Raw genomic sequence first — 22,908 nt, 5'->3', positions numbered from 1 at the left:
CTTCCGACTGGGAAGGTGGTGGTAGATTAACTGCAGGGAGCCTGTTTTGTAGGACTGGGGGAACCCCGCGGAAATAACTCCAGCGTTTCTTCCTGAGGATGCCACGGGGATCCTTTAAGAACGGGGGGGGGGGGCGGGGTGTTCTTAAAGTGGGAGCCCGATGTAGAGACTCTGTTGCCGCTCATCTGAGGCTTGTGGGTGCTGAGGGGTGTTATATGGATTGTGGTGAGGAGGCAGTTTATATTTTTCAAGCACGGGTGTTGTTGGCCGTAATTTGACCCAAGGCTCAGCCCCAACCGGAACTTGATTCTAGTGCCTGCCTTGGGAGGGCGAGATGAAACTTTTTAAAAGAAAAAATTTCTTTTTGCGCGCAGAGTTGAAATTGATGGGGTTCTCTCGTTCAGGATTCATTTATCGCATTTTTATTCTTAAGAAAGAAGACAAAGAAAAGGCATCACTTCTAGAGAAGTTTGAAATCCAGCAACTTTCGTTATAGAACGTAACTATTTGAGGCATGCTCCTTTTCCATATTTTAAACCCAGTTTTAAAATTCTCGTATTATCCGTGCTTCGCTCTCCCTTTCCCCCAGTGTATTTCTGTTGCCTGCAGTAGCACATCTTGAGCTGTCTTGTCCTTTCCTATAGAATGCATGATTTGGAAATATTTTTAATTTAGAACATTTTTGTTTTATAGAATTGATGTTACTATTGTTAACTCTACATCCAGTTGAACACATCTCTAGCTCTTACGACTTTATAGTTATTTAAAACAGTGTATTCAGATTCTCCCCTGCTTTTAAAGAAAATCAGTTTGCATGAATGTGTGAAGTTTAGTTTTCATATTCATTATGTGTTGATATTAGCATGTATACTGCCAAAGCCCAGCATCCTGCTTTATTTGACTTGGTATTGTGACTTGTTTTTAAAGCCAGGACTTGAGAAAGTCGGGTGAAGGACCCAGATTCTTGCTGTTTGAAAGGAATAGGTTGCGAGTCCTTGCTGTCAGAATAAAAAGAGGCACAGTTGCATGCATCTGTTGTATTTAGGTATCTTACAGTGTCATCCTGATAAGAGTTACACTCCTACTAAATTATTTGAGTCAGTGAGCTTAAAAGGGTGTAACTGCTTATAATGACACTGTCCGTTTTATGTTGACTTTGGGAAAGAAGTAATACTGAGAGGAACCTTGGTAGAAAGTGCCATAAAAATCATAGCTGATTTATGGTGATTTTTGCTGGGGCTTCCAGGCAACAGGCTAGCACAGGTGATTTGCCATTGCCTACCTCTGCAACCCTGGTCTTCTTTGGAGGTCTGCTGTCTAATTACTAACCAAGGCTGACCCTGCTTAGCTTCCAAGATCTGACAAGATCAGGTTTGCCTGCGCTATCCAGATCAGAGCAGAAGGAATCTTAGCCATTCTAAACATTCTTTCATGTTTTTCCTCTTAGTAATCTTGTCTGGTATGTGAATTGGTTTACTCAGATATGGACCGTAATCCATCACCACCTTCTAGTGATACAGAGGAAGAAGCAGCGGTTGCTGACGATTCCATTGGAAATACAGTCTATAGCAAGCACTGGCTGTTCAGTGTCCTGACAAAGCTAATTGAGGTACATTACATATACTGTTGTCTGCTTTGAACAAGGGAGAATTGCATGATAACCACCAGTGAGAGCAGTAGACCCGTACATCATGATCTAGCTGCTTCCAAATCCCAACAGAAACACAGGGGTAGGGAGACAGGAGATTTAAAGTACAAGATGAGAGGTGAAAGCTGAATCCTTCCTAACCTACTTTCCCCACTTTCTCCATCTTTCATAATAATTTTATTATTATGGGTATAAATTTCTGCAGTCTATACCCACTTCTTAACAACATTTCAATACTGTCTGTAATATATTCTTTTCTATTAATTATCTTACATTGATCAACTATCTATACCTATATGTATACTCTCTCTCTCTCTCTCTCTCTCTCTCTCTCTCTCTCTCTCTCTCTCTCTTCATTATGTAGCATATTTATCCATCCTCCATCCCAAAAAATTGAGACACAAACAACATCTCAATGGTCTCTAATAATCAGAACTATCAAATTCAAATTAACAAGGCTAATTTATCTTATTTCATGCATCTGACGAAGAGAACTGTGATTCCCGAAAGCTTATGCTACAATAAAATTGGTTAGTCTTAAAGGTGCTACTGGACTCTTTTTGATTTTTCCAGATTTTGTCTGTTGTAAGCAAAATACTTTCCCCATTTTTCTTCAAATCCCTTAATCAGTCTCTTATTTATATAACTTGTCAGTTTTGCTATTACTGTATATTCTGACATTTTATCTTTCCAAATTTCTCTGGTTGGGCATTCTTCTTCTTTCCCTTGGCTTGCCATTACTACTCTAGCTGCTGTCAGCTTAATAATTCATGTAGTGTTCTGGCTGAAAGAAATCTCTTGAAGAGCTAGGTGAGAAACAGTTTTGTAATGTGTGCTATGGGAACCTAAATCTGATTGATTTAAACTTTGTTTTAATTGAAAATGTTAGGAAATTTAATTCTTGTTTCTTTTATTTGTTCCATCTTTGTAGGTTTTATATTAATAAGCATTTATATTTTGATATCTTGCTTTATTAAAAACACTAGAGTTTATTTTAATAAAAGGAATCATTAAACTCTTAAGAGGATTCTTTGTGTCTTGGTGGGTCGAGTATTGCAAGAGGAACCCTATAAATTATTTTGTACTGACAAACAGTTTCTCTAAAGGAAAGCTGTTTTCAGATCTCACTTGAAGGGTTGGACGCTGTTCAGGATTTAAGATAAAATCTTTAGTCTGAGTAGTTAGAAGCCTTAATGAGACACACAAGCATTCGGTTACATCTTAATTACCCCAGACTTTGAACAGGGAGCTGGATAACTAGGGTAGCTGAGCATACAGTGTGTGTGTGGTGGGGGGGGGCAGAGTTGCACATAGCACTCTGAGCAGAGATCCTTCTACTTGCAAAAATACTCTGGGGGAATCTAAGCTCGTTACAATATGCCCCTCGCCATTTTAGATGCTTTAGAAATAATAATTTGCATACATGTACGATAATATAGTAAAAGAAATGCACTAAACCTTTTAGAACAGGTCTATAGTCTACTCATCTGACTCACATTTTATCTTACCCTTCGTTCAAGGAGCTCAGGGTGGTGAACATGGTTCCTCCTAACAACAATCCTGTGAGGCAGGTTAGGCTAAGAGAGAGTGATTGGTCTAAATTCTTTGGGGTGAGCATCGATCTGAACTCTGTCTCCCCAGTACTAATATGATAGTCTACCAGTAGATCTATATACCTTTTCTCTTGATTTAAGCTATTTTCACAAGTTATGCTATGAATATCTGATTTTTTCATACATGAAAGAACAAAATTGACTGGCACATACATTGAATTTTAAAAATAACCATTGGTATGGTGTTGATTGATAATATCCAGAGATAATGCACTGTAAGTAGGCAAATAGCCCTGTTCCAGTAATGTTAGTTTTGTAATGTTTCACTAAGTTTCCTTCTACTTGTATGTACAAGATCTCACAAGTGACTTCAGTGGACTTAGATTGGAGTAACCAGGGGCGGCGCGCCTATTGAGGCCAGGTAGGCGGTGGCCGCAGGTGCGTGGTGCCGGAGGGAGCGCTGGAAGAGGCGCGGGGGGCGAGAGCGTGCCCCCCAAAGCAGAAGCCTCCTATTCCTCCCACCCCGTGCCGCCGCCGCCACCAGCACAAGCCCCCGGCCAGGCGCAGCCACCGCGGGCAGGCATCTGCTGCGGCGGAGGCAACCGAGCGGGAGAGCTCGGAGGCTGCTCGCCGCAGCAATCGGGCCGGCGGCAGCGCATGCGCTCCCGTGATGATGTCACGCATGACATCATCACGCAGGCAGGTGCGCGCGTGCTCGTGCGCACGGGGGGGGGCACTTGGCCAGCCAGCCACGAGCGCGGCAAACCCTAGCGCCGCCCCTGGGAGTAACTCACCATAAGATTGCATTGTAAGGCTTTCAACGCTCTTATTTTACTAATTTTGTTCCTTTTACTCTCTCTGGAAGGTTATTAGCCCTAAAAAGGGTGATTCTGAGTTGAATAATGTGGATGTTCAGGTGGAGTTAGATGAAGATATGGAGAATGACATTTGTAAAGTTTGGGATATGTCAATGGATAAGGTAATTTTGTGATTTTTTTAGGTTAGTATTGAAATGAAATACAAAGCTGAGGGAGATTTTTTCCCCCTTCTGTCTTTTAGTCATGCGCATATTTGGAAGTGTATGTAGCTTGTGCTGCCTAAGAGTAGCATAATAAGAAGCCAAGATCTTTCAATTTCAGAATTGTTTGTGCTGTCTGTTAGATTTCTAAACAAAATACTGAAAATTGGTTTGGAGAGATGTTTTTCCTGCCCTAATTTTTTTCTTTAAAGGCCAGGTTGAAGCATCATATGGCACCTTCTAAAAGCAGACATTTAGTTCAAGAAGGCCTCAGTTAAAACAGCTTGAAAGTAGATGAAAAGAGAGACTGAAATAATTTTTTAGAAATGGCAAGCCTCATACCGTGTGAGCACACACAAAGGCTGTTACAGCTTTCTTTGTATTAGATCTCTGTTTGCTTCCAAATTTCTGCAATCTATACCCAGTTGTATTTATTGAATGTCCCAGCTGTCGATCACATTAACTTACACTGTGTAATCTACCTTCAGTCTCTGAGAAACATGGCCTATAAATGATGTAAATAAAAAATAATATGAGCCAGTTTCATAGCAAGGTAGGTGTGTAGATGAAAGAGTAAATGAAATCTCATTGCCTTTTTTGCTCTTTAATAACTTGTAACAGTTTGCTCTAGTAAAGATTGAATCATCAAATGTAGTATGACAATATGTTGATAATTCTTTACTAACATTAACCATAAACTCAGGAAATAAGGTTGTAAGAGATTTGGATGATACGTTTACTTTGCCTTAGATGAATAAGAATTGAGAAAATAATTCATCTATGGTATAAATAAGGGACCCTTTGAATCTGAGCGTGAGAGGTTTAATTTTCTTAAGAAAAATCTATTCCCATTTTTTTCTTATTTTTAGGATGTTGCTTTATTTCTTCAAGAGTTTAAAGCCCCAGATATATTTATGGGAGTTTTTGCCAAATCAAAGTGTCATCGGCTTACTGTAAGTCCTATTAAGAATGTTTCTCATGTGCTTTCTACATAGGAAATTGTGGAGTGAAAGGCAAAAGAGTAAACATTTGAGGGGAGAGAGGTGTTGCCCAAAGATAGAAACAATTCTATAACGAAAGTTTAATAGTTTTGAATTTCCAACAGCTATTGTTATTACTAATAGTTTCTTTAAAAATAGTGATAGAACTTAGCTTCATACTTTGGTGATCAGTCTAGCATGACTTCTGCTGAAGCAAAACTACCACTTCTTATGCCAGCTGTATTAAATGTTTTTAAATTGACAGCTCAGGGCAGATTATTTGGGTTAGCTGGAGAAACCGTGGACTTGAAAAAGCCAAAATAACCTTGAGTTTACCTTTTGTCATAGAATCAGACACTGCTAAACTGGCAGGTCTTTCCCACACTGGTCTTTTTTGTCAATTCTGGCCGCATACTGCATCGATTTCTCTCCAGAGTTCTGCATGCATGGTCAAAACACCCCATTCAGTCTCCAGACTGCTTCCCCAACTTTTTTTGCCTTCTGCACAGTGAAAAGCTGCATCGGCTGCAGAGTCGATTTTTCCCTGGGGGTTGTGTAGTTTTTCTTCCTGCGCACATATCCCGATGTTTTTTCCAGTGAAGTCAAACCCAGACTTTTGGGAAGTGCAGAATGTTTTCTTAGGTGTGAGGCCTGGCCCTGACTTTCGCCCTCCTCTTTATTCCCCTGTCTACTTAAAAATGGACTAAAAAGTGTGTTGTGTGTGCATGCTAATCTCAACAGTAAGAAGTAAATCTCTTATTTTTTTAAACAACAGTGTTGCAATATTGCGACCTTGGTGCATTTAAAAATAAAAAAAAACCTTGCAAGTTTCCTTAGCTGATCAACTGAAGAAACTGACCTGTCCTTAGCTGATCAACTGACAAATTGTTGTCTCTCTATAGCTATTTTAAATATTTGAAAATTGTATTCACGTCCTACCTCTTTTGATCATCTTTTATGTGGGTAAAACATACTTTACTAGCTTCCTTTAAATTCTATTTTAATTGGCATTTCTGTCATCTATTCCTTGGTGCTTTCCAATCTGTCAGAATCCACTTTGAACTGCAGTTGCTAGGTTGGAACATAGTTTTCCAGTGGGAAGAGATTTTCTGAAAGATATGTTATTGTTGGAAACTCAATTTCCCACTGTTAAAACTTCTTAAAGTATCCAGATCTGACCTCTGGCAGGCAAGGGGATAGGATTAAATGTCAAGGGTTCACGGAGAAGATGGAATTTTGTGTAGGAGGAAAGGTCCAGGTTACTACTGGCTTTTTAATCCAGAAAGAGTTTAGTGAAAACTCTGTATAACTATGATATAATTTTATTTCTGGTCAGAGAGGAAATGAAGGAGTATTGGTCTCATGTTTCAGTAATTGTTTCATTTTGTTTGTTATTCAAAAAGTAATACAGTGTTATCATCTTAGTTCTTAATATGTAACTGTATGTTAATTGCAAGCATGCCCTAGTGTATGTGCTTAACTGTATTATCATTTCAGGAAATCTGTGTTGGAATACTAGGTAATATGGCTTGTTGTCAAAACATATGTGTGTCCATTAGTAAAGATGAGAACCTTGGGTAAGTGGTTGATCCTGGTTTCTTTAAGTTTTAAAAGCAATGAATATGGATTTAACATTCCAGCTTCTTTAGGTTCTAGTTTTGAGCCAAATATGATAACTCTTACTGATAAAGCACATGCCCTTTATAGATTGAAAATAAAACAAACCCTCCAGGTGAAGTGGGAGTAGGGCAAGCAAATGAGAAAATGGTTTGAGAAGTCTTTGGCTTTGATGAGGAAGAAGTTTTAGTGACTCTTAATGAGAACAAGGTCATTGGAGTGGCAAAGATCAAAGATGAAAATAGGCATATTTTAATTACGGGGGAGGGGAGATGTTGGCCATTTTGTGAGGACCAGAGAAATATTGGAATGTTTAGAGGAGCTTAGTTGAGAGAATAAAAGAGAGTGATGGTCTGATGGGGAGGGGGGAGCCATGTTGGTCTATAGTAGAAGAGCAAGATTCTGGTCCAGTACCACCTTAAAGACCAGTGAGATTTTCCAGGGTGTAAGCTTTCAAGAGTTAAGCTCCTTCCATCAGATACCTGTAAGGATGGAGATCCCTGACCCCTTATATCCTAGTCAGAAGGTGGGAGGCATGTTGCAAAGAAGGGAGTCAGGATTAAAGAAAAAAAAAGATAGTGGTGGAGTGTTTTGCTAAGGTGGAAAGAGAAGATTGTCAGGGTTCAAGGAGAAGATGGAAGTATGTGTAGGGGGAAAGGTCCAGGTCACTACTGGCTTTTTAATCCAGAAAGACTTCAGTGAAAACTTACACTTAAAAAGGAGTGAGAGGCTGTGATCTTGACAGAGTCTTTGGCAGAGAAGAGGCAGCAAGGAATAATCGCTCAGATACCTGTATAAATTGATGAATAGTGCTGCATAGCACAATAAAAACATAAACATTCAGATCCAAATGTGAGACTTTTTGAGGGTAGGTAGTTCACTGCTTACTCTCCCCCATACTGATAGTTTGGATGTTTTAAATAGCTTTAGTAGCATAAATGCTACAAAACAGCAGGAGCCTTTTTCTCCAGTAAAGTGAGCCTACCTTCCCTCTCCTACTGCTTTGAATGCTGAGTTTATTGTTGTTTTTTTCTCCTTTCCCATCTGCCATGCAGATTGTTCTGTTTTTTGTTAACTGAGTAAAACTTTGTCTGAAAACACACTACAAATGAGAGAGGCTTTTTTTCCCACTGTTTCCCCCATAGTTCCTATTTTTTCCACTGGAAAGGTTTTTTTAGAAGAGGAAAAATAGGTTTTTACCCAGGCCTTCACTTCTTAGTTCAAAACAATATGGCCTGCAGAATAGTAGGCTACAAGAAGGAGACACTTGTTGAAATCACCTCCCTCCTTTTAGCATGAGCTTTTGCTCCACATTCTTCAACATATAGTAGCATTTTACCTTGCAAAATTATTACGGGAATAATACCAAGTGGCTTCACTTCAGTAGTGAGATAAAATAATTACAGAACTTGTTAAGCCTTCAAGGTGACTACTTATAAAGATTACTTTTAATTCTCTGTTAGGTTAACATTTGGAAAAATCTTTCTGTTCCCTACTGTTTGTGCTATGGAAATGTTAAGTAGTGGTAGAACTGCCTACAAGTTATTTTATCTCAGCAGTTTATTTCCTTTTTAAATCCTTAGGCAAATATTAATGGCTTTATTGAGAACCAAGGATTCTGATCCAGAGGCTTGTGCCCTTCGTGATAGCGTCACCCTTGCTTTAAAGCTTTGTAGTGCCTTTAGTATTGTGCCTGCAGTCCGTTAGTACAGTTGTTAACATTACTAATACCCTTTCAAGTGATAGTGGTATCTGTGTGGACAAAGAAAAAAAGTAATGGGAAATTGATTTTTTAAATGACTCCTCTTTAATAAGAAATATTTAATGATGTTTGTAATGTATTAACACTTTTTCAGGCAGTTGGTATTGCAGCGTTTATGTGATTCAGATCCCCCAACTTTGCTTGAAACAAGCAGGTAAGCGAAAAATACTCTAAGTAATGCAGTCTTCTACATGAACAGAAGAGGTCAGCAGGTGCTCTTTATTTTCTCAGTTAAGAATGAAGTACTCTGTACTCATGTGAATAAGTCCCATTGAATTCAATAAAATGTCTAAATAAGTGTGCCTAAGATTTTGTAAATATAACTTGCTCTTTTCCTGTCCCTAAATTTCACATTTAAATTGGATTTTATTCATCACATGCTTCATTTTTTAATTTGATTGTTTGTAAATCTGTGTATTCCTTATTTATTTTTGTGTAGTTAAAGTTAAATCTGGTTTTCTTCATAAAAATTACATGCTAATTTTGCATTATTTCTCTAGATTGTTGCTGACTTGCCTCTGCCATCCTGAGGTTGCTAGTATTTGGGTGGAAAGAATCCGAGGAAGTCCGTCAGTGTATGACTGTGTCTGTTTTATCATGTCTAGTTCTACAAATGGTAAGCTTCGAGTAATTTGGGTGCTGATCTGATCACACCCAAGTTTCTGAATTGAAAGAACTAGGCATTTTTAAAATGGTATTGGCCATGTAGGCAACTATGGCAACATGGGGAATGGTCTCTATAGAAAGAGCCCATTAACCAAGCTCTTTTGAAAATCTGGGGATGCTTCTGCAAGCAGGCAATTCTGCCTGTTTAGGAATTATATCATAAGCTCATTTTATAAGTACAAAAAAAGTTGAAACAATTTGGAATTACTTTTGAAAAATTTATAAGAACTATGGAGAGCTCCAGAAGAGGGAGAAAAGCAAAATTGCTTTCACTTTGCCATTGCAGGAGATCTCGGTTTTGTTTTAGATTTTTAGCTGTGCATGAAACATCGAAGAGCATCCATGTCATAACATCTTTTTAAAGGCTTAGGATACAAGCTTTGACACTCTTATATGGAAGTTACGTTAAAAAAAATTATTTATTTATTTACTTTATTTATACCCCTACTTTTTCCCCAGTGGGGACCCCCAGCAGTTTACAATGTTCTGCTCTCCTCACAACAACCCTGTGAGGTAGGTTAGGCTGTGTGTGTGAGACTGGCCAAAGGTCATCCAGCAAGATTCTATGACAGCATGGGAATTTGAACCTGGGTCTTCCAGATCCTAGTCTGACACTCTTAACTACTACACCATGCTGTCTTGCAAATCATTGGTGTCTGACAGTTTTTCTAAATTGCACACAAATAATGGTATTTAGAAATGTGGCATTCTGGACCCGATAGAATGCAGTGGATTTGCTGCTGAGTCATTTGCTTGATAATTCCGGCCACAAACTCTTTCCAATTTTAAGGGTTGTATGTTCTTGAAATTTAGCTACTCCTACAAGTCAGGAAGGGACTGGAAACTGTATGGTGGAGGAGCCAGGAACAAAAAAAACAAATGAACATTTTATTCTTTTTAAAAGAAATTCTCTATGAGCAGGCCAGTTGCTGCCACCTACATAGTACCAGGTTAGGCAAGCAAAACCAGCATTGATACAAGCATTGTCGGTGCTATATGAACAGGATTTAGTTTGGATGAGTAGCCCTATTTGGATTGTTAATTGGCTGATTATTGTGTAAAAATATGTGTATTGAAACTGTTTTCTACTTTCTAGGAAGTGAGTGGGGATGGGAAGTGCGTGTGATATTGATTGATAATTAAATGGTAGCATTATTTTTTTTTCGGTACAGTGGAATTGCTTGTGAAAGTAGGTGAAGTAGTTGATAAGTTATTTGACCTGGATGAAGAATTAATGCTAAACTGGATTAAAAGTGGCTCTCATAAGGCAGCAGGGCAGCCCACAGATGATTCTCCAGAAGAACTTCCAGATTTTGAGATTGTACCTTGTCTTCTTGAAGCTGCAAAACAAGTCTGGTATGTGTATTTATACATGCTTGTGTGCACATAATATGTTTAAATCTGCAATCATTTCCAATAAGATTAAATCTCTCAAACTGTTAAAATGGATGCAGTTATATCTGGTCAGTTTTATTTTATTATATTTTTATCTCGCTGTTCCTTCAAGGATGTTGAACCAGTGTGTTTCATGATTGAATGAGGATTTGAATCTGTGCCTCAGCATTCCATGTCAGACACTCTTTCCACAACACCACACTGGCTCTCACCTTTTGAGAAGGTGATCCTGAAACGAATGTATCTTGGTGAGGCATCCTCCATAAAGGACTAATTTACTAGCCTTCAGCATAGTGGGAACATGTTGTTAAAGCAGTTGTTTTGGAATGCCCAGACCAACAAACTGAATATCCAAATGAATATCCAAACTGTGAATATGCCTTACTGGCTTTCTTTTCTTACTCAGAGCAAGGCTGACATATTGTCAGTAGAAGGTTACAGTGTCTACTTCCCTAAGCATAGAAACACTGTATTGCATGAATGCTTGCACCTAAAACATCAGGAATGTGCAGTTACTTGGCTCTCCATAAGCTCATGGGAAGATGGAAGGCATGTTCTGCACATGCAACAGAATTAGGTGGTGAAGTGCTCTGGGGATTCAATGGAACCTACCACTTATTGTGGTAGAGGGAGGATCACATTTTAATATTTCTTTAGATTTAAAAAAAATCTACAAGTAAAAAATTAGCATACCAGAAAGCTGGCTTGGCTTGAACCTTTATCTTTGGTATGTGAGTATTTTTACATGCATTAACATTCAAAAATACAGTTTTCTCTATGCTGGCTGAATGTATACAATCTACTCTGCCACCTAAATAGTCTACATCTCATCTTGCAACACACAGATACTAGACTGATGTTTGTTCAGTTGAGATGGGAACAGAGAAAAACTCCTGAACAAAATAATTCCTTCGATTCATATCTTACCAGAAACTGTGTTCAGCTAGACATGTGTATATTCTATCATATTTGAAGTGGAGAATATGTATTTTTCAACAAAAACGGGGGAGTGAAAAGTGCTGAAAGCAACAATAGATAAGGTGTAGCAGGAGAGAGCAGATTTAGCTCCTTGCAGTCAAATGCTTTGGTTTTTAAAAAACCACACGCAGACATATGGATCCCCTTGTTCTGTCTTGCTTAAGTCCCTGCACAACTTTATGGACATATAGAAGAATTCTTTGTGGTAACTATCATAATGAAATCGTTTGTATCTTTGTTATTGCAGCTCAGATAACAATATAGAAGGACTTGATGTTTATATGCATATCCTGCAACTGCTTACCACAGTAGATGAAGGCATTCAAGCTATTGGTAAGACATTTTAATTAAACTTTACTATTATTATTTATTACATTTATTGGGTCTATATGTCCCAATAAATGTAATTCTGTCCAGACATCATGGGCCCTTTAATAAAGGCTTCTTGTAAAGATCTGTTAATGGAGTTTTTTTCTTTCTCAAGTACAGACTACTGATGGTGGAAAAGAAACTTGGAATTTGCTGCATAATGTCTTTTGTAATGAACTTTGCCAGCCAGATGATCCACCAATTATTGTCCAAGAGCAGAAGACAGTGTTGGCTTCCATTTTGTCTGTGTTATCAGCCATTGTTGCTTCACAAATGAAAAAGGAATATGTCAGGATAGGAAAAAGTGAGTACTGCAATTGCAATTGTATTGCAACTATATTGCAATTACATTTTAGGAATTATCAAGAGTTCTAGAGACAGAAATAAAACCAGTAACCACTAAAGCAAAAATAACAATTCATAAAATGTTTAGGACTTGAAAGAACTACCTTATAGAATACTTGAGGGAGGCAGATATGGGGTGTAATGGCTGTATTTTAGGCTACAGTGCTAGTGGGAATGGTAAAAACTGGAGAAATAAGTTCATCTAACTGTAACCAAGTTCCTGTGTGGATCATAACTGTGTGACTACCAAGTGGCTGCCATCCCTTGTACATTTCATCCCTTCCTTGTATATTTCATTAGTATTTATAAAGAACATGAAGATAATCATGATAGTTTTGTATTGTATTTGTCTTTGGTGTGTTCCCATCTCAAAATTTTTGAGACCTGTAGACAATTAGTGGTCCCTGGTCCCAGGGAGGTCCGCCTAGCATCAACCAGAGCAAGGACCTTTTCGGTCCTGGCTCCAATCTGGTGGAACGCTCTGTCTGGTGAGACCAGGGCCCAGCGGACTTGCTATCCTGTTGCCAGGCCTATAAGACAGAGCTGTTCCACCAGGCATATGGTTAATGCTGGGCAGGGGCCCCCACTGGTTGAATAGAGGGGATCGTCCCTCCCTATCAGGAAATAGCTACCACCCGACCCTTTGTGATATTCTTTTAGGGGCGGTTGGATGATGGATTATATGAATTGTTTCTGTGCTGCTGCTTTTTGTACTCTATATTTTAGATTTTAAATTATATATTATTGTCTGTTGGTTTTAAAGTTGAAATGTTAATGTTTAACGTTTTTTTTATAATACATATGATGTAATCCGCCCTGAGCCCGCTGATGTGGGGAGGGTGGAATATAAATAAAATGTAAATAAATAGATAAATCCCATAATATGTATTTTAGTTCATAAAATCTTTACTTGTTTTGTATATCAGATATGCCTCTGATTGTTAGCTTGATTAGAGTCTTACAAAACTTGGAGGAATGTGGAAAGAGATCTGCAGATGGCTCCAAAGAAGAAAAGTTGGAGGAGTCTGAGGAAGACTTTCATTTAAAAATCTTAAAGGACATTTGTTGTGAACTACTCTCCAATATGATTCAAGAGCTGTCTAAGGTAAATTTTTTATGATTGTGGAATGCAAAGAAATGTGGAATGAGTCAGACTTTTTTTTTCAAGCTCTGTTTCCCTCCACTGCCCGCCCCCCCCACAACACACACACACACACACACACACACACACTAGTGCAATGAGTCCTGTGATAATTTTGGACATGGAAAAGGTTTGATTTTCAGAATGTGATGAAAGCTAACAGTCACAAAGCTGCTTTACAACAACAAATATTATGTGCAAATCATCTCGTGGGGTTGCTTTTCATTAAATACACTTGTGAATTGAGTCTCGCCACTTATTTGTGCAACAGTCTTATTAGAAAACTAAGTTGAAACAATAGAGATCAACATCTTCATAACTATTTAATCATATATAATCATATATTCTAATAGCCACATGGCTCTGATATGTGGACACTTTAATCTGTGAATCAGGACCACTTGGCTACAAACCAGATGATTCCGCAAACTTGGGAAACACCCCAGGTTTGCAGAAAAATCTGAAACCCTGAAAAAATACTTTGAGGAGTTTAAATCCCCCCACAAAAAACAGGAAAGGCTTCCTCTGACAAGATACAGAACTAAAGAGAGCCAAAAGGCTCGAGGAAGCACACCAAAAAAAGGGAAAACACCAAAATATGAACCGTGCGAATTATATTATCAGTGAATAAACAAGTGCGGTATATATCCTAGCATGTGTTTTCAAACGAGTTCGCACAAGCAAGTTCAAAGACAGTTCCAATTGAAACGAGTGAAGAAAGGAGGCTGGCACGGCTCGTTGCCTAATTCATTGACTTTGGAAACCGCTGACGGCATTGCTACTACTATTCGTCAGCATCTTGGCGTTCTGCAACCACTGAGCAGCGCAGACTTGTGTTGGTGTTTTCCCTTTTTTTGGTGTGCTTCCTTGAGCCTTTTGGCTCTCTTTAGTTCTGAGTTTAAATCCCCTCCAAGCAAAACAAAATTCTGTACATATGCAGAAAATGCACTTGCCTCTCATCCCATCATTGTCAGAGGCCAAGAGGCCCCAGCAAAGTTGGGAGGAGCCCTTACCTACCCCCCAGTAAGGAGGCGGTGGTGGGGAGCTGCTGCCAAGAAGCATTTTTGTTCTTGGCTCCACTCCCTTTGGGCTTTCCCCCCACAATCATATGCTGTCCAGTCCTTCCAGACTGCCCCGTTTCCTTGGCAATGGTAGAAGCTTGTAGGCCACTCTTGGCATCTGCTACTGCCTACACCAGAAGGGCCAAAGATGGCAGGGATGGGGAAGGGCAGTTGCCATGGAACAGGGTAAGAGGCTGGTGGGACTGCCAGTCTCCTTCCACACCAGAATGAGCAGAAGCACAACTAGAGAAGGAAGAGCAGATAGAGCCCTGCAGGTAACACCCCCCAGCCCACCATTACTCTTTTGACCCTCAGTGCTTAGTTGTTTGAAGTTGCACCTGGTACTCTGAATCTTAGCTGTGTAGAGGCTGCTTGTGATTCTTCAGCTGCAAGAGAATGTTGGGAGAACTACTTCATATATGCTCACTCTTTCTCTACTGCCCTTCTCCCTCTGCTTTGGTAATGGATTTGTTATTTCATTTATAGCCCACCTTTCTCACTGTTAAGAGGTTTTAGGTTTAAATGTAGCCTATTAGACCTACCCCTTGTCCTTTTATCCCCAGTATTCTTTAAAAGCGAAGAGCAAATGTGTGCTAAAACTTGCAGCAAAAAGACTAAAAAGTGTTGGGGCGTGCAGATTAGTTGTGGCATAAACTTTCCTTGGCAAAAGAACTCAGCAACGTGCAGAAACCCCGCCCACCCCATGATTCTTGTTGGCCCTTTACTTGTATTAATATATTTGTGGTATCAGTTATTTTCTTCAGCTTCTTTAGTCTGAGATTAAGAAGAATAGAAAAGAACAAAAGTGGCCCCTTTTTATTGTCTTAAATACTGATTCCCAGCTCTTGTCTCAGTAGTGCTGCAGATGAGTCAAATAATTCAGGATATGACACTACTTCTGAGGTCGTCCAGGCACTTCCAAAGGTTCTGGCATGCACATGGGGCTTCTGGGGCATATATGGTGCTCATCCAAGCACAAGTATTTCTCTGTACTTTTGAATTCTGGTACAGTTCTCCATGTGCATAGCTGTTGCTGGCATTGAAGTATCTTGATTACATGGGGAAGCCCCATGGAGATTTTCACTGAAGCACATGTGTTTACTTCTGTCCTCTAGCACAACTAAGTTTTATTGTCAGATTTTATAAGTTATATGGTACCCAAGTAGATGACTTTATTCATTGAGGATTGATATACATAGGCTGTATTCAAAAACATGTATAAATTAATGGTGACTTTGTGGTTTCAGGAAAACATTTTGGAAGGGCTCAAGCAAGGCCATATAAATGAACAGAAATGTTCCTGTGCATTTCAACATCTCCTTCCCTTTTATTTCACTTCGGTATGTATGATCTCAGAAGTGGGCATGAAATATTATTTGACTTGATTGTATTGGGAAGGTTTAGAAGAAATGCACTGATGTAAACTACAGTATCAACTGAAAAACTGCAGCTGAAGAATTTGCTGTAAGAAATGCTGTCCCATCCAGCTACAGTTACCTCTTGGACTCTTTGGTCCAGGATTCCCCAGCTTACAATATTTCTTTCCATGTTAAAGCTTTTCATGCTGATTCTAAAATAAGGGAATTCTTGATAGGTCAGGAAGTGAAAATGAACTCTGTGTGTTGACCTGTAGCAGAAAGGGTATGAGATGAGTTGCTACTCCACAGCCCCATTGCTTGTTAGCAGGCAGTAGGAAATCTGCCTACTTGTAAAAAGGATTGTGACAACAGCTTCTACAAATCTGGAAGAAGGGCATGAGGCAATCTAAAGCTGGGGTGGTGACACTCAGGCCTAAGAGGCAGCTCTGCTCAGTGGAGTCCATGGAGCAAGCTCTTACCCCACCTGTAAAATCAGCAGCAACAGGCCAGAATTTCTTTGCTTGATTGTTCTATGGTGCTTCTAGGAGTATTGCATGTTCCATTTGGGATTTTGAGAAAAGGTAGCAACTACAAAATGGGTGCCACGTGGAGCCAAACAAAATGGCTGCTGTGGATGCAAGTACAAACAAAATGTTGAGATGTTCCAAACTAGGTAACCAGGGCCAGTGCACACCCATTGAGGCCAGGTAGGTGGTGGCCTCAGGGCATGGGGTACCGGAGGGGGGGCGGGAGCGTGCACCACAGAGCTGCAGCCTCCTAGCCCTCCCACACCGCCACCAGCATATGCCCCCGGCCAGGCTCAGCAGCCACAGGCAGGTGTCTGCAGCAGCGCAGGGCAACTGAGCGGGAGAGCTCGGAGGTCACCCGCGCGCCGTCCCAGCCACCCGCCACAGCAATCGGGCTGGTGGCGCGTGCACGCCCGTGATGACGTCACACATGATGTCATCATGCAGGCCGGTGTATGTGTATGTGTGCGCGGACAGCCGCAGGTGCAGGCACCGAAAACCCTGGCACTGCTGCTGCAGGTAACCACCTCTAATGTGGAGAGCTGCATCCAGATGGGTGTTCCCTACAGTCACACAGACTGTTTCCTTGTTTCTTCTGAACTGCCACCTGCATTGAGGAAATGAATCCAAGATCAGCTCTTTGCTTTTGAGAAGAGATACTTTGTGGTTTCTGTTTCCAAAGAAAGGGGAAAGTTTTCTCCATTTCCCCCAGAAAGAGTTGTTCAATCTCAATGACACAAGGGAGGTCTCTGACCAAGCTGAGAGTGCACAGCTGTGATGCACCTATTGGGATGAGCTTGGCATATTCCTAGTCAGTCAACTTGCAGGGGTGACCCAAAGGTCCCTGTCTTTTGTATTCCATTCAAGATCCTTTGGAGTTTATCCCCAGACTCAAGAAATAATTGAGTCATAGTTGGGAGTTACTGCCGTAAGTCACTCTGCCATTTGTGTCAAGGCTCCCTACTACAGTTGCAGTACAATTCAGAGAGAGTAATTTCAGATTTGTTTAGATAAAATAATTGATGTTTTGCAGGAGGGTAGATTGTTGGGTTAGCATCTGATTTGAATAGACACAGCTATGTTTCTCCACCATTGATAGACTGAGAAGAGCATTAGCAATCCTCAGTGAATGCAAGGTTCTGTGTCAGGATACCCTTATCACATCAACTCTTATGTATAGTTTCAGGCACCATAGTGCTATTGCATTGCCACAAGGCATATGATTCTGTATCGTATCTAAGCTTTAACAATTACGGAGTTTTAAAAGAACTTTTTGGGTATATATTCATCCTCTGCTGCCTAATCAACGAAACAGTAATTTGTATGTTTTATTAAGTGTGTCTGAATTTTCAAGGTGTTTGCACATCATGGCTTCTTCCCTAAGGGGCCACTAAAAGGCGACCCTGCTGTGGAAGCAGAATGCCCCATCTTGGCACTGCTGCTCCTTCCCTTTTCTCTCTATCATGTTGCTGCAGAAGTGCCAATGGAGCAACAATTACACAGCCCACCCCCCGCCCCAATGCCTGACACTCCCCTCCTTTCCCTTTTTACAAAACATGTTTTAATTACCAAAAAACGGTATACAACAGAATGTTATGTGTGGAATAGTTCAAATTAAATGAGTAAAATGACTTTCAACAGTGAACCAGCAGTTTCAACCTTTCCCCCAAGGAACTGAATATCTTCTAACTGGGCTGAAATACTGTAAGTAAACACTGAGGAGAAATTCTTGCTTCTCTTCCCCAGACTGTTTATCTAAGATGAGGTTGACTCTGGATACCAAAATGCAGATTCCCTCATGTTGTCAGAAACTGCCCAAGTAGATTTGGTGCTTCTGGCTTTTATCAGTGTGATTATTACCTAAAAACAAGCCTTGTCCCACAAGCCTATCTAAAAACCCAAATAAAAATCCCCGTCTAATCTCTCTCCAAGCTTCTGTCTGAGGAGATAAGGGCCGATTCCAGATGGGCACAAATAGAGCGAGTGCTTTTGCTTTTTCAGCAACCTCACTCGTAAAAACCCGCAATTTCCTGTCCCGGCTTACCTGCGGTCCATGGCGCTCAGTTGCGTTCTATAAGCGGACGGTGTGAACGCGGTATTGCGGGTTTGCACACTTCTGGATGCTTCGTCGCCGCAGAGAGGCCCTCCCCTTTCCCTCCTTCCTTTGCCAGCCGGCCAGCAACAATATTCCCTTAATTTTTTTTTTAAAACCGGGCGCCATTTGCGCAGTCGCACGTTTGCGCACATCGAACTGCGCAAATGCGCACAAATGCACAAAAGTGCACAAAAGTCAACGCTGCATATTCGCATACCTGCGCGTTTGCGCATTTGCGCAAAACACGTAAAAAAATTTTTTTTAAAAAACCGAAATGCGAACCAATGAAGGCCCCTGACGTCAACTGTGACAGGGAGGAAACAACCAATCCTGGGTACCTCAGTTGGCCGTGCGAACATCTGGAAGCGGGATGGCACGGCACGCTGTGAGACAAAGTGGATAGAGACGAAAGTGAACGCCTGGCCAGGAAGCGATTATTTCCGCAGAAAAACCGCAATTTCTGGCCATCTGGAATCGGCCAAGGTTTTTTCCTCCCCCATTTAAAACTGATGCTTGCTCACTCACCCTCCCATCCGGTGGAGTTCCATGGCTGACAATCACTTATATTTACCTGAGACTATAATCACGAAGATTGGTTCAGAGCCCTGGCGGGGAGGGACTTTGAGAATTGATCACCATAGCCTGTGTGCAGACTAATGGAGGGGTGCGGAGCTTAGCTCCACCATTTTGAAGGCAGAACTAAGCTTCAGTCCATCCCCATATTGGCTGTGGGGTACTCCATATTTTCTTGTTTAAGATGGCTCTAAGGAGGATTTTCTTTAATCAAATTCAAACAGGGAAGCTCAGGCTTGTACCTTGGAATAAACACGTCATGTGGAAGCTCCCAAAGATGATATGGGCATGGTGGGACCTATACGTTTCATACCCACTTGCAAAGGAAGCCCATGCTACTTTCCCTCTCCTAGATGTCCAGGAATCTTGCATTAGCCAACACTGAAAAAGTTTACATTCTATTTTTTTCATGTTTAATATTTATAAATACACAGCATTGCTGGGTAACAGGCTGTATTGCATGGTCATTTCACATAGGTAAGTCTGGATTTGCTAATGAGCCTCTCTGAGCTTCTCCAGTTTTGCCCTCTTCCTCCTGACTTCGCAGTCACCTGCAAGAGTGTTATGACCCACTTTGAGGGCCTCACCTGCAGTTTGAAAACCTCTGAACTAGACATTTAATGGGCACTAAAAGTAATCCTTGCTTTAATAGTATTAACTAGTGTCAAGTCAGCTAGGATTTTGGAAAGGATTTAAGCAATCTATTTGATTGGTTCATGGCTATTTATGTGAAGTAACTGGTTATCTCCACCTGCAGCAGGTCAGAGTCTGGGGCTGTAGCGCCCTCCAGCATCCCCTTTTCTTGATCCAGGCTTGGATAGACCTCAGAATCTAGAAAGGAGGGGTTATTGCAACACCCTTCCCCCTCTCACCTAAGCTCCTTGGGAATGGTCTGATCCTTCCTGCTTGACTCTCCCTGGAGTGGCCTAATAAAGGGTTGTTTTGAAGTGGGCTGATGCTGGGCTCCATCAATGTTCTCTCTTCAGACGTGGGCCCAAGGTGCATGAAGGGAATTTGGGTCAATGGCCTCTCTGTCTGAGCCCTCCCTTCTCCTGCCCAGGCAGCCCCAGCTGTTGCTAGCCGCCTCCTCTGGTCTGTTCCTAGGTGTAAGGTGTAGTCTGCTGTCTGAGTGCCTCCCTTCTGAGCTATGTGCTGGAACTGCAAGTCTCTGAGACATCTCCTGGTGCACCTCCAGGTTTGGCTTTCTGCTTGCTCCTTTCCTTGGAGCCCTGGTTCAGCTGTCTGTTTTAGCAGTGTCTGGGCAAGGCTGCCCCCTGCCAAAGGCTCCTCTGGAGTAAGTGAATGTGGGGGTGTGACCCCCATCACACACTGGTATTACCCATATGTAGGACGTTTGACAATAGTTTGTTGTTTACCAATTTCTGTGTCTTGCTCAGTTGAACTCATTTATATTCATTTTATTTCCAGGTGGAGAGCTTTTTTGAAGTATTGCGTGAAGCGGATCAGACTCTTGCTGATACTCTAGAAAAAAGATTCCCTAGCTTGAAACTCCAGACATAGGAACGTCTGAACTATATTTTTTTCAGAAAGGTGGTGATTTTTTCATATGTTTTAAAGATAACGTGTAAGGATTTCAGAAGTAATTACACTTGCATTCCTTAAATATCTCTGCAAGGAAATGTTACCTTTTAAATACTTCAACCCATTTTGCTGCCCTTTCCTGTATCTGCTTGAAAATAAGCAAGGGGGTGGGATGTTTACTGGCTGTGTGCTTCCAGCCAGCTGGAGGTTGTGTGGCCACCCTGATGATGTCGTAAGGTCAATCAGATTTGGCTAAGTGATAGTAAAGTAGGACAAGAAGAGCATCTGAAGAAGAAATTTCTTGTTCATGAAAGCTTATGATAAATTCATTTTTAAAGTGTCGCTAGACTTGTTATTTAATTCAAGTGACTGCAGTTTAAATTGAATGTTCATCCAAGTGCAAATGCTGTTTATCTTCCCTGCATTGCTTTCAGTGGGACATGTATTTTCATCAGCCTCCTGCTGGCAAGTATCCTGATCCAGATTAAAAGTAATGCTATACAGATAAAAACACCTGCAGTTAGTTATATGTGCATTTTGATGCATATCCAATTCAAGCCATAGTTCCTAACACAGCAAGTGAAAGGCACAGTGAAGCTTTTTTCTACACACAGATCTTCTTCCTTGAATGGGGACACTTGACATGGTGCACTCTGTTAGATATTTCATGGTACAGTGGGGCAAGATGTTGCTTCTGCCTGGGCAGTTCTACCATGGGCCAATGCAAATCCCCCTCACCTTCCACAGACCACTTGAGAAATCACCAGATTGGAAGGAAGGAAAAACAACAATCGTCACAAAGCTCCTTTACCTATTTCTGTTCAGCTCTACTTAGGGAGAGAAGCTTTACAATAGTGGCTTTGGAATTAAAATAATTTCCCAGCTCTGATAGATCCCTAATAGTAAATTGTACTATAATTTTGAATACTGGGTTTCTTCAGCTGTTGTGTGTACATTTATCACATGGAATAAATTGGAAACAGCTGTGCATGGTGATTTTTCTGTGCTGCTACAATAATCTGCAACACAACACTGGTGAACCATTGTGGTGTAGTGATCAGACTAGGATCTGGGAGATCCAGGTTCCAGTCCCCACTCTGTCATGGAAGCTTGCTGGGTGATCTTTGGTCAGTCATACTCTCAACCTAACAAAAATTGAGAAGGGGGAGACTGTTGTAAGCATTTTGGGTTTCCAATGGAGAGAAAGGTGAGGTATAAATGAAGTAGGTAAAAGGTAAAGGTAGTCCCCTGTGCAAGCACTGAGTCATTACTGATCCATGGGGGACATTACATCATGACATTTTCTTGGCAGACTTTTTATGGGTTGTTTGCCATTGCCTTCCCCAGTAATCTCCAGGAAACTGGGTACTCATTTTACCGACCTCAGAAAGATGGAAGGCTGAGTCAACCTTGAGCCGGCTACCTGAACCTGACTTCCTCCAGGATCGAACTCAGGTCGTAAGCAGAGCTTGGACTGCAGTACTGCAACTTACCACTTTGCGCCACAAAGCTCTTGTATGAATGAAGTAAATAAATACAGTTATATGTTTCTTCAGCTTAATGGCAGCAGATGCTGTTGCAAAATGTCAATATGGAAGTCTCCATGTCAGCTGGAAGAACCATTTTACAGGTAGGGCTGTGCATCATGGACATGACATGGAAAAATTCATTGTAGACTTAACATAAGAGTTTTAAATGGCTTATATGGAAGAAGTCACTTGTAATTAAATTGCAGATTGAAGGAATACAAGTAGAACAATTTTCAGTGTTTTTGATAGGATGATGCCTTATTGAGAGGGACCAATGGCCTCTCTAGCTCAATACAGCCAACTGACTGCTCTTTTCCAGTAGTTGTGGATGCTGTTTGTTAAAGATTTAGCATGTACTTGATTGTATTCTGTAGTATGTGAGGAAAATGTATTCCATTATATGTGCACTGTGAAGATCCTGGACCAATCGCAACATGCGTCTGTATGTGTTTGAGGGGTGTACGCATGATACAAACAATAGGTTTCTCTTTGACTTTTGGGTCTCAAGTGGATACATGTGAAAGATTGAGCATGTACCAGTTAAAGTGCAGCATGAAATAGCTCTGAGATCGATTCAAGAAACTGGAGATTGAACATAAGGTTTCCTATAGGAATTGAGTATGTTGTGTTGCTAAGTTTGTAGCAATCCTATGAAGTGTGAGTAGAAAGTGCTTGCAGATCTTTCCCTGACCTCCCCCCTCTCCTAACTGTTCTTTGTGACTCCTGAACAACTGATTCTGGGAAAATAGTG

The 22,908-nt window shown here is 40.8% G+C and overlaps 1 protein-coding gene across 7 annotated transcripts; it reads left to right on the top strand.

Annotated features, from left to right (window-relative positions):
- Positions 1-21,616, top strand: SAAL1 (serum amyloid A like 1). Of its 7 annotated transcripts, none has more exons than XM_054971404.1 (14): positions 1-15; positions 434-512; positions 1,448-1,609; positions 4,067-4,180; positions 5,089-5,172; positions 6,697-6,776; positions 8,673-8,732; positions 9,079-9,194; positions 10,417-10,600; positions 11,865-11,950; positions 12,102-12,290; positions 13,258-13,436; positions 15,781-15,873; positions 20,515-21,616. In XM_054971404.1, exons 3-14 carry the CDS (start codon positions 1,484-1,486, stop codon positions 20,605-20,607), a joined length of 1,404 nt encoding a protein of 467 aa, XP_054827379.1. In that variant the 5' UTR covers positions 1-15; positions 434-512; positions 1,448-1,483; the 3' UTR covers positions 20,608-21,616. The 7 variants fall into 7 exon arrangements, 6 of the variants coding, with proteins under 6 accessions (XP_054827379.1, XP_054827380.1, XP_054827382.1 ...); XM_054971405.1 differs by having other exon boundaries at positions 4-18; XR_008596522.1 differs by lacking the exon at positions 1-15 and adding an exon at positions 20,191-20,380 and having other exon boundaries at positions 153-512; positions 20,515-20,601.
- The last annotated feature ends 1,292 nt before the right edge of the window (positions 21,617-22,908 follow it).

The sequence above is a fragment of the Eublepharis macularius genome, chromosome 2, assembly GCF_028583425.1.
Source record: "Eublepharis macularius isolate TG4126 chromosome 2, MPM_Emac_v1.0, whole genome shotgun sequence".
NCBI classification, from domain to species: domain Eukaryota; kingdom Metazoa; phylum Chordata; class Lepidosauria; order Squamata; family Eublepharidae; genus Eublepharis; species Eublepharis macularius.
The sequence above is the reverse complement of the archived record's forward strand: the minus strand, read 5'-3'. Positions and strand labels throughout refer to the sequence as shown.

Excerpts from the sequence above, each read along its gene's own strand:
- SAAL1 (XM_054971404.1), top strand. The coding sequence starts at position 1,484 with ATGGACCGTAATCCATCACCACCTTCTAGTGATACAGAGGAAGAAGCA. Across the intron at positions 6,777-8,672 it reads AGTAAAGATGAGAACCTTGG|GCAGTTGGTATTGCAGCGTT; the intron begins GTAAGTGGTTGA and ends ACACTTTTTCAG. Across the intron at positions 12,291-13,257 it reads ATATGTCAGGATAGGAAAAA|ATATGCCTCTGATTGTTAGC; the intron begins GTGAGTACTGCA and ends TTTGTATATCAG.